The sequence below is a fragment of the Panthera uncia genome, chromosome B4 (genome assembly GCF_023721935.1).
Source record: "Panthera uncia isolate 11264 chromosome B4, Puncia_PCG_1.0, whole genome shotgun sequence".
Lineage (NCBI taxonomy): Eukaryota > Metazoa > Chordata > Mammalia > Carnivora > Felidae > Panthera > Panthera uncia.
Genome location: NC_064809.1, coordinates 57,136,715 through 57,149,992, shown reverse-complemented (window position 1 = coordinate 57,149,992; position 13,278 = coordinate 57,136,715). Strand labels below are relative to the sequence as shown.

General features: G+C 36.2%; 1 protein-coding gene across 12 annotated transcripts in view; it reads left to right on the top strand.

The window, feature by feature from the left end:
- Positions 1-13,278, top strand: part of LMNTD1 (lamin tail domain containing 1) — a 448,355-nt gene that overhangs the window by 427,743 nt on the left and 7,334 nt on the right. For 9 of the 12 annotated variants that reach the window (XM_049627197.1, XM_049627204.1, XM_049627196.1 and 6 more), the window contains 2 exons: positions 2,834-2,889; positions 7,072-7,102. Coding sequence is in view for 3 of the 12 variants with exons in the window: in XM_049627199.1 (XP_049483156.1) it covers positions 2,834-2,887 (54 nt within the window). In the remaining 9 variants the exon portion in view is untranslated. Of the gene's footprint in view, positions 1-2,833; positions 2,890-7,071; positions 8,426-13,278 lie in introns of those variants that run through there. The other 3 variants (XM_049627199.1, XM_049627198.1, XM_049627203.1) reach the window with 3 other exon arrangements.

The following is a 13,278-nucleotide window of genomic DNA, read 5'->3' as shown; positions in this document are numbered from 1 at the left end:
CAAGTTCTCATTACAGTTCAATAGGTCTGGCTTGTCTGTGCTGGGATCAAAATATTTCTTCCCTATAAGAACATATTTCTAATCCATAATAATAACAAAGGAAAAAATACAAGTTAGAAATAAATTATCTTTAAGTATCCTCTATATAAGTTCTTTGTTCTCTATATTGATGTTTATACTTGTGTCACATTATTTACATTTATCGATTAAGAATTTGGAATGTTGAGTGTTACATCTCTGGTTTTTACTTAACGTTATATCTATCTATCTATGTATCTATCTATCTATACACACACATACATAGTACTAATCAATAATATAATTAGAAATTATATGAACTGATATGTAGGGGAAAAAATCTGACTATCCTTTAGAATAGCAAAGGCCAATTACTTGGACCTCTTACACATAGACTGAGTAGAAAATAATTAGTTGAAGGAACACTGAAAACTATCAAGGGTTTGTGTCCAATTTTTGTTATCAAAATAACAGCATCAAAAAATCAAGAACTTTTTTATAAAGGAAATTATATCACATCATGTATTCATTCAAGAGGTAATGATTTTTCTTTCTGTTGCTTGCTTTCAGAAAATTTATACTATAACATCACCATATTCCTACAGGACATTTTTCTAAATAGTAGACAAATAAAACCATTTATATGTCTCTTCTTAAAGGTGAAATAAAGTTTTTTTTTAATAATCATAGAAAGAATTTTAAGATATTAGTTCTAATGACAGAATGATTGGATAACTTCATGGCTAGATCTGTTATCTAAAAACAATTCAACATTATGGGGCGCCTGGGTGGCGCAGTCGGTTAAGCGTCCGACTTCAGCCAGGTCACGATCTCATGGTCCGTGAGTTCGAGCCCCGCGTCGGGCTCTGGGCTGATGGCTCGGAGCCTGGAGCCTGTTTCCGATTCTGTGTCTCCCTCTCTCTCTGTCCCTCCCCCGTTCATGCTCTGTCTCTCTCTGTCCCAAAAATAAAATAAACGTTGAAAAAAAAAATTAAAATAAATAAATAAATAAATAAATAAAAACAATTCAACATTATAAGACAGAAGTATTTTAAAGTAATTTACCTTTAGTTATGAAATATTATAATCTCATTTATGGAAAAAATAATTAGTGAACCATTTTTTCACACAAGTAAGAAATACTATTTCAGGAAGTCAGAGTATTGTAAGATTAAAGTTACTAGGGGGGCACCTGGGTGGCTTAGTTGGTTAAGCATCTGACTCCTGACTTCAGCTCAGGTCATGATCTTAAGCCCAGAGTTGGGCTCTGTGCTGGCAATGCAGAACCTGCTTGGGATTCTCTCTCTCCCTCTCTTTCCAACCCTCTCCCGCTCATGCAAGTGTTCTCTCTCTCTCACTCTCTCCTTCTCTCAAAATAAATAAACATTAAAAAAACAATAATAAAGTTACTAAGGCTGAATGCTTCGGGCTCAAATAACCATCAAGAAATTGCCATCACTCACTGAAATTGAAATAAACACCACTGCTACTGATAATTCTGTCATTAAATTTCAAGAAATTATAGATGGGAATTTTTTTATAAATATTTTTATCTCTAAAATCAGTACTTTGTTGGCTGAAGAACAAGTTTTCAGGGTGCAATTCAAAACCTCCATCCTCAGGCCACTCAGTTTGGAAAGACATACATAAAATATTCACGAGGTTTGTTTCATGCCAACAAATTGCTCCAGAAGATGAGAAATGATGAGCTAGATTCTTACATCTGAGCCACTGTCTCTGGTATGGAAAATACCTTAGAAACCTATTCATGCCCCAGGTCCACAACTTACTATTCAGAAAGTTTTCACTGTGATGAGCCAAATAGCATGCTGACTCATTGGATTCAGAAACCTATTAGTGACTAAGAGAATCACTGTGTTAACCAGAAGCACCCTGCATTTTTGTTCATCTTTCTTTCAGATCACACTTTCACATCCAGCCTCTGGATATTGTTTCTTTGTAATCAAATACTGGCAATTTAACTTGATAATTCTTCTGAGCTTTCAGAGAAAAAGAAAGGGTTAGATATAACTGAGTAGCTTTTCCTGTAGTTTTTTTTTTCCAGAGGAGCTCATTATTGTCTGTACTTTGAAAATTATTTTGCCTTCTTATCTTTTATTTTACAGGAATAAAAGAACATCTCATTTCTGGGCTAGAACTAAGTGGTACTTGGTATTATTCAATTGAGTGCTATTTCAGTTTGATACTCTCATTTTCTGTGTAGAAATTAAACAAAGTGACTTTCAATGGCTGCTTAAGTATATAGAAGTGAAGGAGGCCACCATATCTGTCACCTCATTCATCACTGGGGTGAAGTTAGCTAAACTGAGAGGCTAAGCATCATTTACTTCTGTCCACACACCATCTCATGCCTGCCTCCTGATGCAGCCTGATTTCTGTACCTCCCTTCACTAGCTACTTCATTATTATGGCAGCTGTGAGTGTAGAAAATAGAGAATTTGAGGAATTTTACAGGCTGGTAAAATTACCCCGCAATCTCAGTTTTTAAAAATATATCTTTCAGATGGATATTTCTTCTCTCAAAGTTTTGATTAATTATGTCTTGAAATATAAGTTTCCTTTTAAAATGATTCACTGAAAACTTGGGCTTAATAATCACACAATACTCTTCAAGTAGTTTTCAAACCCCTTGTTTAAAGTTACCATTAAATAATGTCCTTAAACTTTATATTTATTCTTCAAAGAAAGAAAATTCTTTTTTATAGTTTATTCTAGGACTTGTTTTAATGTGAAAAAAATCACTGCTTGGAATATTGGATTCTCAATCTCTCTCCTTTTGGCGGGGGGTTTGCAGGGACCACGAAAAATAAGACATCTGAGTTACAAAAGCAATAGGCAACGAACTTAAAGGTGAGTAACAGTATTGCAAATTTTCCTTCTCTGCAGAAAAATAAGAAGACTAAAATAATTTGTAAATATAAAAAGCCATCAGAACATGGATTGTTCTCATATATTCTATAGTCATTAATTTTCTGTTAAATATTTATGTTGCTTTTGGATGCATCAGTTTTTATCTTCCCTGTTGTATGATAAACTTTCTAAGAATGGGAAACAAGGAAATTTCACATCTTTACTTTTTGCCCTATATCCTCATGCTATCCTTATTGGTGGATAAGTAAGGACAATTAGAATCCAGAGTCACTTCAAATACTCAAAAAACATTCTGCAACTATACCAATACATTTTGGTTCCTATGAGCAACAGATTATTAATAGCATAACAGAAATTGTTCTGGTTTAAGAGATTGCAGATGCTCTATAGTTTTATGTCTCTTAAATGGCAATGAAAGGGAGGATTAGGAACTCTGACCTCTGCTATTCAGTTGATAAATGACCCTGTATCATTTAACCAGTCACTTTCTACATTGCCTCATCTTTTTCATGATATTAACAGCTAAGTAATTGAGGAAGATCTCAATGGCTTTCTGTTTTGTTGGTGGTTGTGTTTAACGTGTTCCCCAAAGAGCTGATGACAAGTGATTTTTTGTGGTCAAGGATTCCTTTTGGTCAATATTCTTCTCTAGTTTACATCCTCTGCTGCTCTAGTGCATAACTGATCTATTTATATGTTTTCTTGCTCTTTTTTTTTCTTGCTCTTTTTTTTATGAGTAGGCTTTATGTTTATTCCTTGGTTTAAGAATAAAGCTGGAGCCACCTGATCCCTAACTTGTTAGTATTCTAGACCCTACTGGCAGAAATGGCCTAATTTTACCACTTCACACAACCTACTGGCCTTTCATAGTGCCCCCTACAACCCACATCTGTGTACCAACCTTTCAGTTTTTCTTAGATTGCTCAGCTGGCCCAATTTATTTCAGCTTGTCTCCCTCTAGATTTTCTCTAATCATCATCATCTTCTATTTTTCTGAATGTCACCTACTCTTTTACAAGTCTACTTTTACTCTCTATTTTTGTAGCATCATTACCCTTGAGCTTCCAACTTCCTAAAAATATGGTGGCCCCAACCTCCCTGTTCTTCTGAGAAGCTTTCTTCTCAGACACTTATTATAGGACATCAGGAATGTAGAGATTTCTTCAAAACACCTCATTTTAGAGCAACTGAAGTCTGTAGAGACAAGTTACCAAAATTCACCTTATAATCAACCACAGAACCAAAACTAAATCTAAGGTCTTTTAACTGCAGAGAACTGGAGAATCCAGCCTTGATCCCCACTGATATCATTCCTGCCCTCAGAGGTCTACCTTCCCTGGGACCCATTTCCTCCAGTTGATATAACCCTGAGCAGAGTGTAGTTGAAATGCAAAGGAAAGAATCTAAAATCCACCACAGACATTACCAACCAACACTTCTACAATTCAATTACCTTTCATTTCTGTAGCCAGGAAAGAATTATACCACATATAAGTTGGAAAGTGGACATGTTATTATATATAAAAACAAGGATTTGTTGTTTTTGGGTTTGGTTGGGGGGGAAATGTTTTGAATCCTCTTATTGGATATTGGATAATATAATTTTGGGAAAGGTTTTTGGCCTCTGTTGGTTTTCTTCAGTTCTTATTTTGCTTAACCACCATGGTCACAAATTTGTTTATTGATTCCCCTCTGTAGGAGATTCTTTGGTAGGCTTGATTTTTTTTCCCACCCTGTTTTGAAAAGTTTCAGGTGGCTTACAGTTTTCTCAGAGCCTCCACCCCCATCTGGTGATAGCTTTAGGACCGACCATCAGTGTGCCCTCAGAATATTTCTGAAGACTTTATTGGGAGCAAAATTTTACTGTATCTGTCAGTGAATAAATTTTATATGGTAGTCAGCTCTTAGGCCAGAATGTCTATTTACGGAAAATTGTTCAGAGACTAAGTCATCTTTCAGTTCTCATTGATATTCATGACCTTTCCTTGGCGACTTATAATGCCATATGCTCATATAGCATTTCATGGTTTTCACATTATCTTGTTTGAGCCTATGAAGTAGGTAGGCTGATATTATCTCGTTTTATGGTTGAAAACACTTTAGCTCAGAGAGATTCAGTGACTTGCCTAAAGTCACTTAGATAGTAAGTGACAGAGTTAAGACTAGAATCCTAGCATTAAGATTGTCTTTGTCTTATTGACCCCCTCCCAACTCATCTGAAAGGAAAAATACCTCTTCTTATTTAGAAGTAGAAATAGGAAAGAGACATTTTTACTCACAGAAAAAAAAATAGGAGTTGGCTACCATGAGAATCGTAAGACTGCTCCATACAGCAGAAAAGATTCAGGTCTTAGTTCCAAAACTGCTAATTTAACAGACTGCTAATTGTTGGTACAAACAGCAAAGCAAAGTTCATTCTCAGGGATCTTTGACTGCTAATCACATTTTTGTGCTACAACTGATTAAAACCATGCAGTTGTACTAGGAGTCACAGCTCTCAAATGCTCTTTGCTCAGTACTTTGCAAGGAATGTGTGGGAGTTCTGCTGTGTGACTAATGGGCAGTGTAGGTGGGTGATGCCACAGAAGTTACAGAAACAGAAATTTCCATGAGTTAGAGTTAGAGAACTCTGGAATGACCAGGTAATTTCCCTGTGTCTGCCACCTGCCATATGAACTCTCAGACTTGCCAGGAGACACTGAGGAATCTAGGGTAGAAAATAGAGAGGGGATAAAGGGTAGGGACAGAAGCAGGATTTGTTACCTATCACCAGCACTGTCCTCAAGAGTATCCAATTGCTTAGGACCTGACAAGAAAGCACCAAAATTTGTAAATACAGGATATTAAATTCATAAGTGGTAACAGTGCCTATACCTAGGAGGCACTCCTAGCAAAGTACTGGTGATGGAGTCCTTCTGTGAACTAACCTATGTTCACATATCTCTTAGTGTTCTGAATGGCCCAAAGTGGACATGAGATGAACTTCTAGCCCTCCAAAGAAACTTCTTTGGGACCCTGACAAGAACCATCCATAACAATTTCTCCTCCTGGGGTTACTTTTTGTGAGCAATGAGTCCGTATTTAACAGCCCGGAAAAAGGGACTAATACTTAACACTCCTTAATGTGAAACCTTGCTAAAGAAGTCTTAAAAATCTAATGGTTACATTTTCTGGTGTCAAATGTTTTTATTTTTTAATCTATACTTAGTTGTATATTCCTGCCATTTACTCATTAATATTTTTCTCCTATCACCTCTCAAAGTGTTACGTTTCCAAAATTCTTCAGTTGAAATGTCATGAATATTTGTTTCCCACAACCTCCTTCCTTCAAAGTCTGCTTGACACCCTGTTCTCTATCTTCCCGGCCTAATCTTACTGTGTCACAGTTAGGTTGTAAGGAGGGAGTAAAAAGACCTGTAATCTATATTCACACTGGGTCAGAGGTATTCCAGAGTTTAAAGAAAACTAGATGCTTATGCAAACATCTCCAGTTCCACTTTCATAAAGGAGACATAGAACATAAACATCTCAGAGTGTGAGGTCTCCTTCTGACTCCTAGAGAAGACTCAAGCAGTTCCATACACAGAGAAAGGAAACTTTCCCTTTTTTATTACATTTTTATGTTTTATCTCATATATTTTAAATCCAGGAAACATCTTAGATATTTAATGAAAAAGATAGATAATATTCAGGTACCATCAAGAAGGAAATGAAGGGTACAAACATTTAGAAATGGCTCATCAAACTGGTTGCCTCAGAACAATTTTGATCTTCATATTCAAGGCCAGAAGTAAACAATATCCATGACCAGCTAATGAAATAGGTATGCTGCTTAAGAATCAAAGAGCCCCCTACATCATAAATCATCATTAAAACTGTAACCTAAATAAGCACACGTTACAGAGTTGAGTTAGAAAAGAGAAAAAAATGAATCCTTTCACCTTGGTGAAAGTTGAGGTATCACAAAATAATTTCCTCCCTCCTATTATTGTCCTTCATCCCTGAGTAAGTTCAAGATCTGCTATTTCCAGGGCTTAATTTAAGATTAAGCTGAAAGAAAGACTTTAAATATCTCTCCTTTATATTCTATAACAATTTCAGCATATTTAACATCTGTATTATATTTCACCATGCATTGCCATTTATTTTATTTTTCATCAGGACAATAATATTCAAATCTAGAGAATACAAGGATACCCAACATGTCACAGCCAGCCTTTCACAAGGGAGAAGAAGCCAGCAGCAAGCAAGAAAATGGTTTATTTTAGAAAAGATAATTCCTCAGGACTTTACGGTAACCATTTCTTAAAGAAGGAGATAAAGTTTGTGATCAAGTTAAACCATTTGTTTTCTAGGCTGTAAAGAAAAACATTGGTCAAAAGCAAAAGCATCCCAGTTTTCACTTTATGCATATAATGTTCCCCAATAACTAATTTCAGTGTTTTATAACCTGCCCAGCTCTTAGGTCTACCATTTCTGCCATTTCTGCAGGTGTATTTTCTAAAAGCATGTTTCAGAAATTCTGAATCTGTGGTCTGATTCTTTACACTTGGAATCTGTTCTGTATCATTAAAGCACAGATTAATTTAGCTTCCTAATGACTGGAAGTAATAGGTGATGTTTCTATGGAGTAACTAGTTGGGTGTTTTTAAACCCGCCTGCACTTACCCCAAATTCATCAAAGATAGTGTCTTTTAGGTGCAGTACTAAGTCCCAAATCTCATGTATATGAAATATCAAGAATGTTTCAATTAAATAATCTGATTGAGCTACTTTTTATTCGACCATTCTTACTCCTTATTCTCTGATAATCGTATTCTATACCTGCCACAAGTATAGAATTTGAAAAATAATGAAATGTACTCATTTTTAATGTTGACCCTCTTTGTAGTCAGAAGGTATGATTGCTTCAGTTTCTGAGAACAAATCCCATCTATATCATGTAACCCTGAATAATTTAATTTAACTTACATTGATTTATGTGTATTTATATAACTTGTGAAGAAAAATGGGGCATACACAGTCCTGGAATGTGAAGAGTGAGAGAAGTATGGATTTTTCCCAGTATCTGTTTAAAAAAATAAAGAAAAGTAGGGCACCTGGGTAGCTCAGTCAGTTAAGCATCCAACTTCGGCTCAGATCATGATCTCACTGCTCGTGGGTTCGAGCCCCACATCAGGCTCTATGCTGACAACTCAGAGCCTAGAGCCTGGTTTGGATTTTGTGTCTCCCTGTCTCTCTGCCAGTCTCCAGCTCACACTCTGTCCCTGTCTCTCCATCAGAAATAATAAACATTAAGAAAGAAAGAAAAGTAAAATAACCCCAAAATCCATCCAGTGGTGACTACTGAACTTTGTTTCATTACATTTAAACACCAAGACTAAAAATATCTTATTTTTAAAAAGTCATATACCAAAGCACTCAAACATAAACCAATATTCATAGCAGCATTATTCACAATAGCCAAAAGGTGGAAACAACGTAAGTGTCCATCAACAGATGAATGGATATTTTAAATGTGATATATGCACATAACAGAATATTATCCACCCATTAAAAAATGAAATTCTAATATATACTACAACATGAGTAAACCTCAAAAATGTTAATGCTAAATGAAATAAGCCAGACACAAAAAGGTGAATATTCTATGATTCCATTTATCTGAGGTACCTAGAAGAGGCAAACGTACAGAAGTGGAAAGTATAATAGAATTTACAAGAGACTAGAGGAAAGAGTTAATGCGAAGTTATATTTAATGGGTATAGAATCTATATTTGGGTTGATGAAAGCATTCTGGAAATAGTGATGATGGTTGCACAATATTGTGAGTGTATCCAATGCCACTGAATTATACAATTAAAAATAGTCAAAATGATAAAAAAAAAACCTTTAATAAAACTGATTAGTTTTTCCAAGGTGAAAAGTAAAAGTCATATGCAAGTCTAAAGCATCTGAGAAGATATACATTGCTTAACAAAAAAAAATTGTCAGATATTTTTGGGTTTAATATAAAAAGGATTCACATTAACCCCTGCATAGTGATGCAGCATAAATATTTTCTAGTCACCAGGCCACACTGATCACATTATTTCCTCATTCTTTGGACATTTAGGAATAGACTTGCCGTTTTCAGAAAACTGCCAATAATACTTTATGCTACTTTGAACTAGTAAGTAGTATCTTTGAATCGTGTGTTGGCTAAATTGTGTAGGCTGTTCTGTCTTTTTTCATGGTTACTATAGAAATTGTGTAGTCCTGGTGTTATGAGACGACCACAGGGCATCAGAGTACACAATAAAAGTTAACTTATTTCATGGTTTACAATTTCTTCCAGCTGTCCCCTTTTGTGATTATCATGTTAACATTGAGAGTATAAACATACAAACCAAAAGGGTTCTGGTAACTATAGCCAATAAGCGATCTCACCCGTAACAGATTTCCAACCTCCTTCCCTCAAAGATTTGGATAGAAACACATGAAAGAAGTGGCATGTAAGCTTCAGGTGTTTCCAATTATTTCCCTCATATGAGCAAAGGTTTCCTAATGCAAAACACGTTTCAGCTCAGATAGTTTTCCTTATATTTAAAGATTATGTAGTTTCAGAAGAATTTCATCTACATATTCCTAATTCATCGACACTTCATCAATAACATAATATCTCCTCCAATCATTTCCTCTCTGGGTGGTTGAAAATATGGTACATTTAAGGACTGTTTACTTTTGCGAAGTGCACTTTTAGAAAGTGTATAACCTTTTGGCCCTGCAAAAAAAGAGAAATAAATGCTCAGTGCTGGGATTTGTAGTAGATTCCTTGCCAGTTAAGTCACCACAGAGTGTTCTAGTATAATGCCTCAACTATCTTCCTGTGCAAGAACTGTCAGTTTCTGTCCAGAATGGTATACGTGGGGGAAGATAGACCCACCTTTGCTGGTGTAAATCATTTACTGCCTAAATGTTAACACTCAGGCAAGCCTATTTAAGGATTACAAGGAGAGAATGTGGATTTGGAGCATTTTGTTTTCCTAAGCTTCTGTGAGTGAAAGTTACAACATTGATCATTTAGGCTTCAGCAGCCTTACATAGCAGTGAGCTTTATCTCACAGTTTCAGAAATTTCCACTTCATTGTTGCCTTCTGAAGGTTAGCAGCACCACTCTGTTTGTAATTACTTACAAACAGAGGACTGTAGGACTTGTGAGGATTATTTCATAGGGCATTTGAATAATGACACCGCTAAACAACATTCACTGTTTAGGGAAACAAATTCATCTACAGGTGGATGAGCCAGATGAATTACAATGAAAAAGAAATCCTAAACCCTACCTACTGCTGAATATTTTCCAAAATAGGTGAACATCTCAAGCCCTACCCCAGCACATTCTGTCTGCCCCTTCCTCTCTCTCCCCCTCTCTCTCTCTCTGTCTCTCTCTCTGTCTCTCTCTCTCTCTCTCTCTCTCTCTCTCACACACACACACACATACACTTTATGATTTTGGCAAGAAATAATGAAAAAAAATGTGAAAAGATAAACACTGCTCTGATGATGAAGTGTTTTTGGTTAATTGCCAATGAGTTTTGACGAGGAAGCCAAATTTTCAGATCAGTATCAGGGCTAGAGTTCTTTTAGGAGGTAAACTCCTGCTACTCTTAGCACTTGATCCCAAGTCCAAGTAGAGGAGGCATTAGATTCTAACAATCTGAGCAAGTTTTAAATGTATAGCAATAATACAACTTTGCACTTAGAGAATGTAAGTGGTTACCACTCATTTATGTTTATATACATATGGACTTGAAATATATCTATATAGACATATTCATAACATATTCATATTCTTTGGAATACATTACAAGAAAACTAGTTACAATTATAAATTTTGTTTTATTTTTAAAGTTTTACCTTCCTAATATTTTACTTTTCTTAGGCTAAAGACAGTTTCAGTAGGTTGAATGCCATGAAATTACCAGCCTGTTGTTTATATTTTACCACAGTATGAGAAAATGTAAAACTTGTGAAATTGTTTGAAAGCAGTATTGTCTGATCTACCCATGTTCTGTATGTGTCCATATTGTGGTCCTGAGAAAGGAGAAAGTTTTCTCTAAATAAGAGGTTAGTGTGATGGCCAGGCAGCCAGATTTTGCCTTAATATCAACAGATTGCAAGGATGAGTGATAAATACTCTTCCCTACCTTCTACTTGTTTTGCACATTAGATTTTACAGTAGTCAACTAATAATTAGAGTTAGGTCAAGAAGGAGGAACATAATAACTGTGAGTGGAAATATCATAGGAAATATTTTTCAAGGTCATTTCTCATAATTCCTGCTCTGCTGAAAACAGGGCAACTATAAAGAGCTTGGGGATGGGTGTGGGTAGGAGAACATCCCCTCCCAAGAGAGCTCATCCAAGTGGCAGGCAAATTGTTGCTGACCCACGGCCTCTCCATGAGGCAGCTTGGGCTCCCTCATACAAGGTGTCTAGGTTCCAAGAGTGAGTGCCCCAAGCAATAGGAAGCGGAAGCTACCAATTTCTTAAGACCTGGCTGCAGAAAATGACACAGCATCACTCTGCCATGTTCTATTAGTCAAGGAGCTATGGAGCCTATATTCCAGGGGAGAGGACATAGATACCACTTCTCTGTCGGAGGCCAAAGAATATTGTGGCCTTGTTTTAAAACCAGCACTACTTGTAAATCACCAAGAAAATACATACTTCTTTTCAATTTGATCTTGCCTTTTTTATCTCAGTTGGGAATGTGTGCCCCAATCTTGGAAAATAAAATATATCTCCTAGTTAATTTGGTGGACCAGTTGAATCCTGCTATTTCAAAGAATCACAACAAAACAGCAAGAAACTTTATTTGGGTATATTGTGAGCAAGGGACACCTGTTTAAAATATTGCCTTGAAACAGTAATAGGCTGTAGAAATTGTAAATTACCTCTTAATTTCCTGCACCACCTGTCTTGGACCCCTCAACATCTTTCTCTCTTTAAATCACTAAAATATATGTGGATTAGCTAGAGATACATTTTGAAGGGCCTGTGGTTGTATTTTAGTTAGTTTGTATTTTGTAGGCTCATTTTTCCCTGTCATGCATTCTTAATCACCAAATTTTTTTTAATGTTTATTTATTATTGAGACACAGAAAGAGACAGAGCATGAGCAGGGGAGGGGCTGAGAGAGAGGGAGACACAGAATCTGAAGCAGGTTCCAGGCTCTGAGCTGTCAGCACAGAGCCCAACGCAGGGCTCGAACTCACGAACCGTAAGATCATGACCTAAGCTGAAATTGGACGCTTAACCGACTGAGCCACCCAGGTGCCCCAGTCATCAAATATTTTTTGAGCAACTAGTATTATATGCTAAGCACTGGAATTTAAAAGATACATGATTCATGGTTTTATGGGACTCATAGGCCAGTGGAAAACATACTTGTAACAAAAAACAAAAAAATCAAAGACATACTACAGTAAAGCTAAACACAACATCTCGTGGGTTCTTAGAGAATGAAGAATACCAGATAGGTGCCATGGAGCTGATTTTAAGAGAAAAGTAAAGATACTTCAGGCAAACGGAGAAAAGGAAAGTTAATCGGCACATGCAGCAAATAAATGGAAGGCACTGGGTGTTTTGAGAAATGGCCGTTTATATTGGTGCTCATAGAATATGGAATGAAAGGAAAAACAAGGAAATAAGTCTTGTAAGGTAGATTGAGCCAATCCTGAGCTTTGTGTTCTGGGGCCAAGTGTTTGAACTTGCTCCCATACGTTACAGAAGGGACATAGTAATTCCAGATTTGCCTTCGGAGTCTGTCAGTACATTGGAAAGTGAGAGATGGAGAAAGAATTTGTTCCACTGTAATATGATGACTATTTTTCTAAGAAACCTTACCTTTTCCAAACTCACTTTTTATAAAACTTGCTTTAAAACAAAAAAATAAAAACAAAATTTTTTTTCAGTGAGAAATAAAAACATGGAGTATAGCATTTCTGGCTACACATATATAGTTATAAAACTTGAAAGTCATTGAGCAAATGCAGTGTTTGATTACATCTAGCTTTGGCTTCAGAGTAAAGGTCTATCTTGCTGTCAGCATACGCTTCTGAAAATTCTCTCTACCTCCGTCATCTACTGTTAGAACACAACATACAAATAAAAACTCAAAGAAGACAGCCATGGTTTGTGTGATGGGTTCCCCATCCCCCAGGAATTTAATGTTAAGCCAATATCAATCTGTACAATTAACTCATGTTACCAAGTTAATAATGGCATATTGTCGAATCTCCTTTGTGAAAATATGCTACTGGGAAATTGCCAGGAAGTGGCAAGGAGTGGTCTCAGGAACTGAGTAAGGTATTCTGTTAAGGGG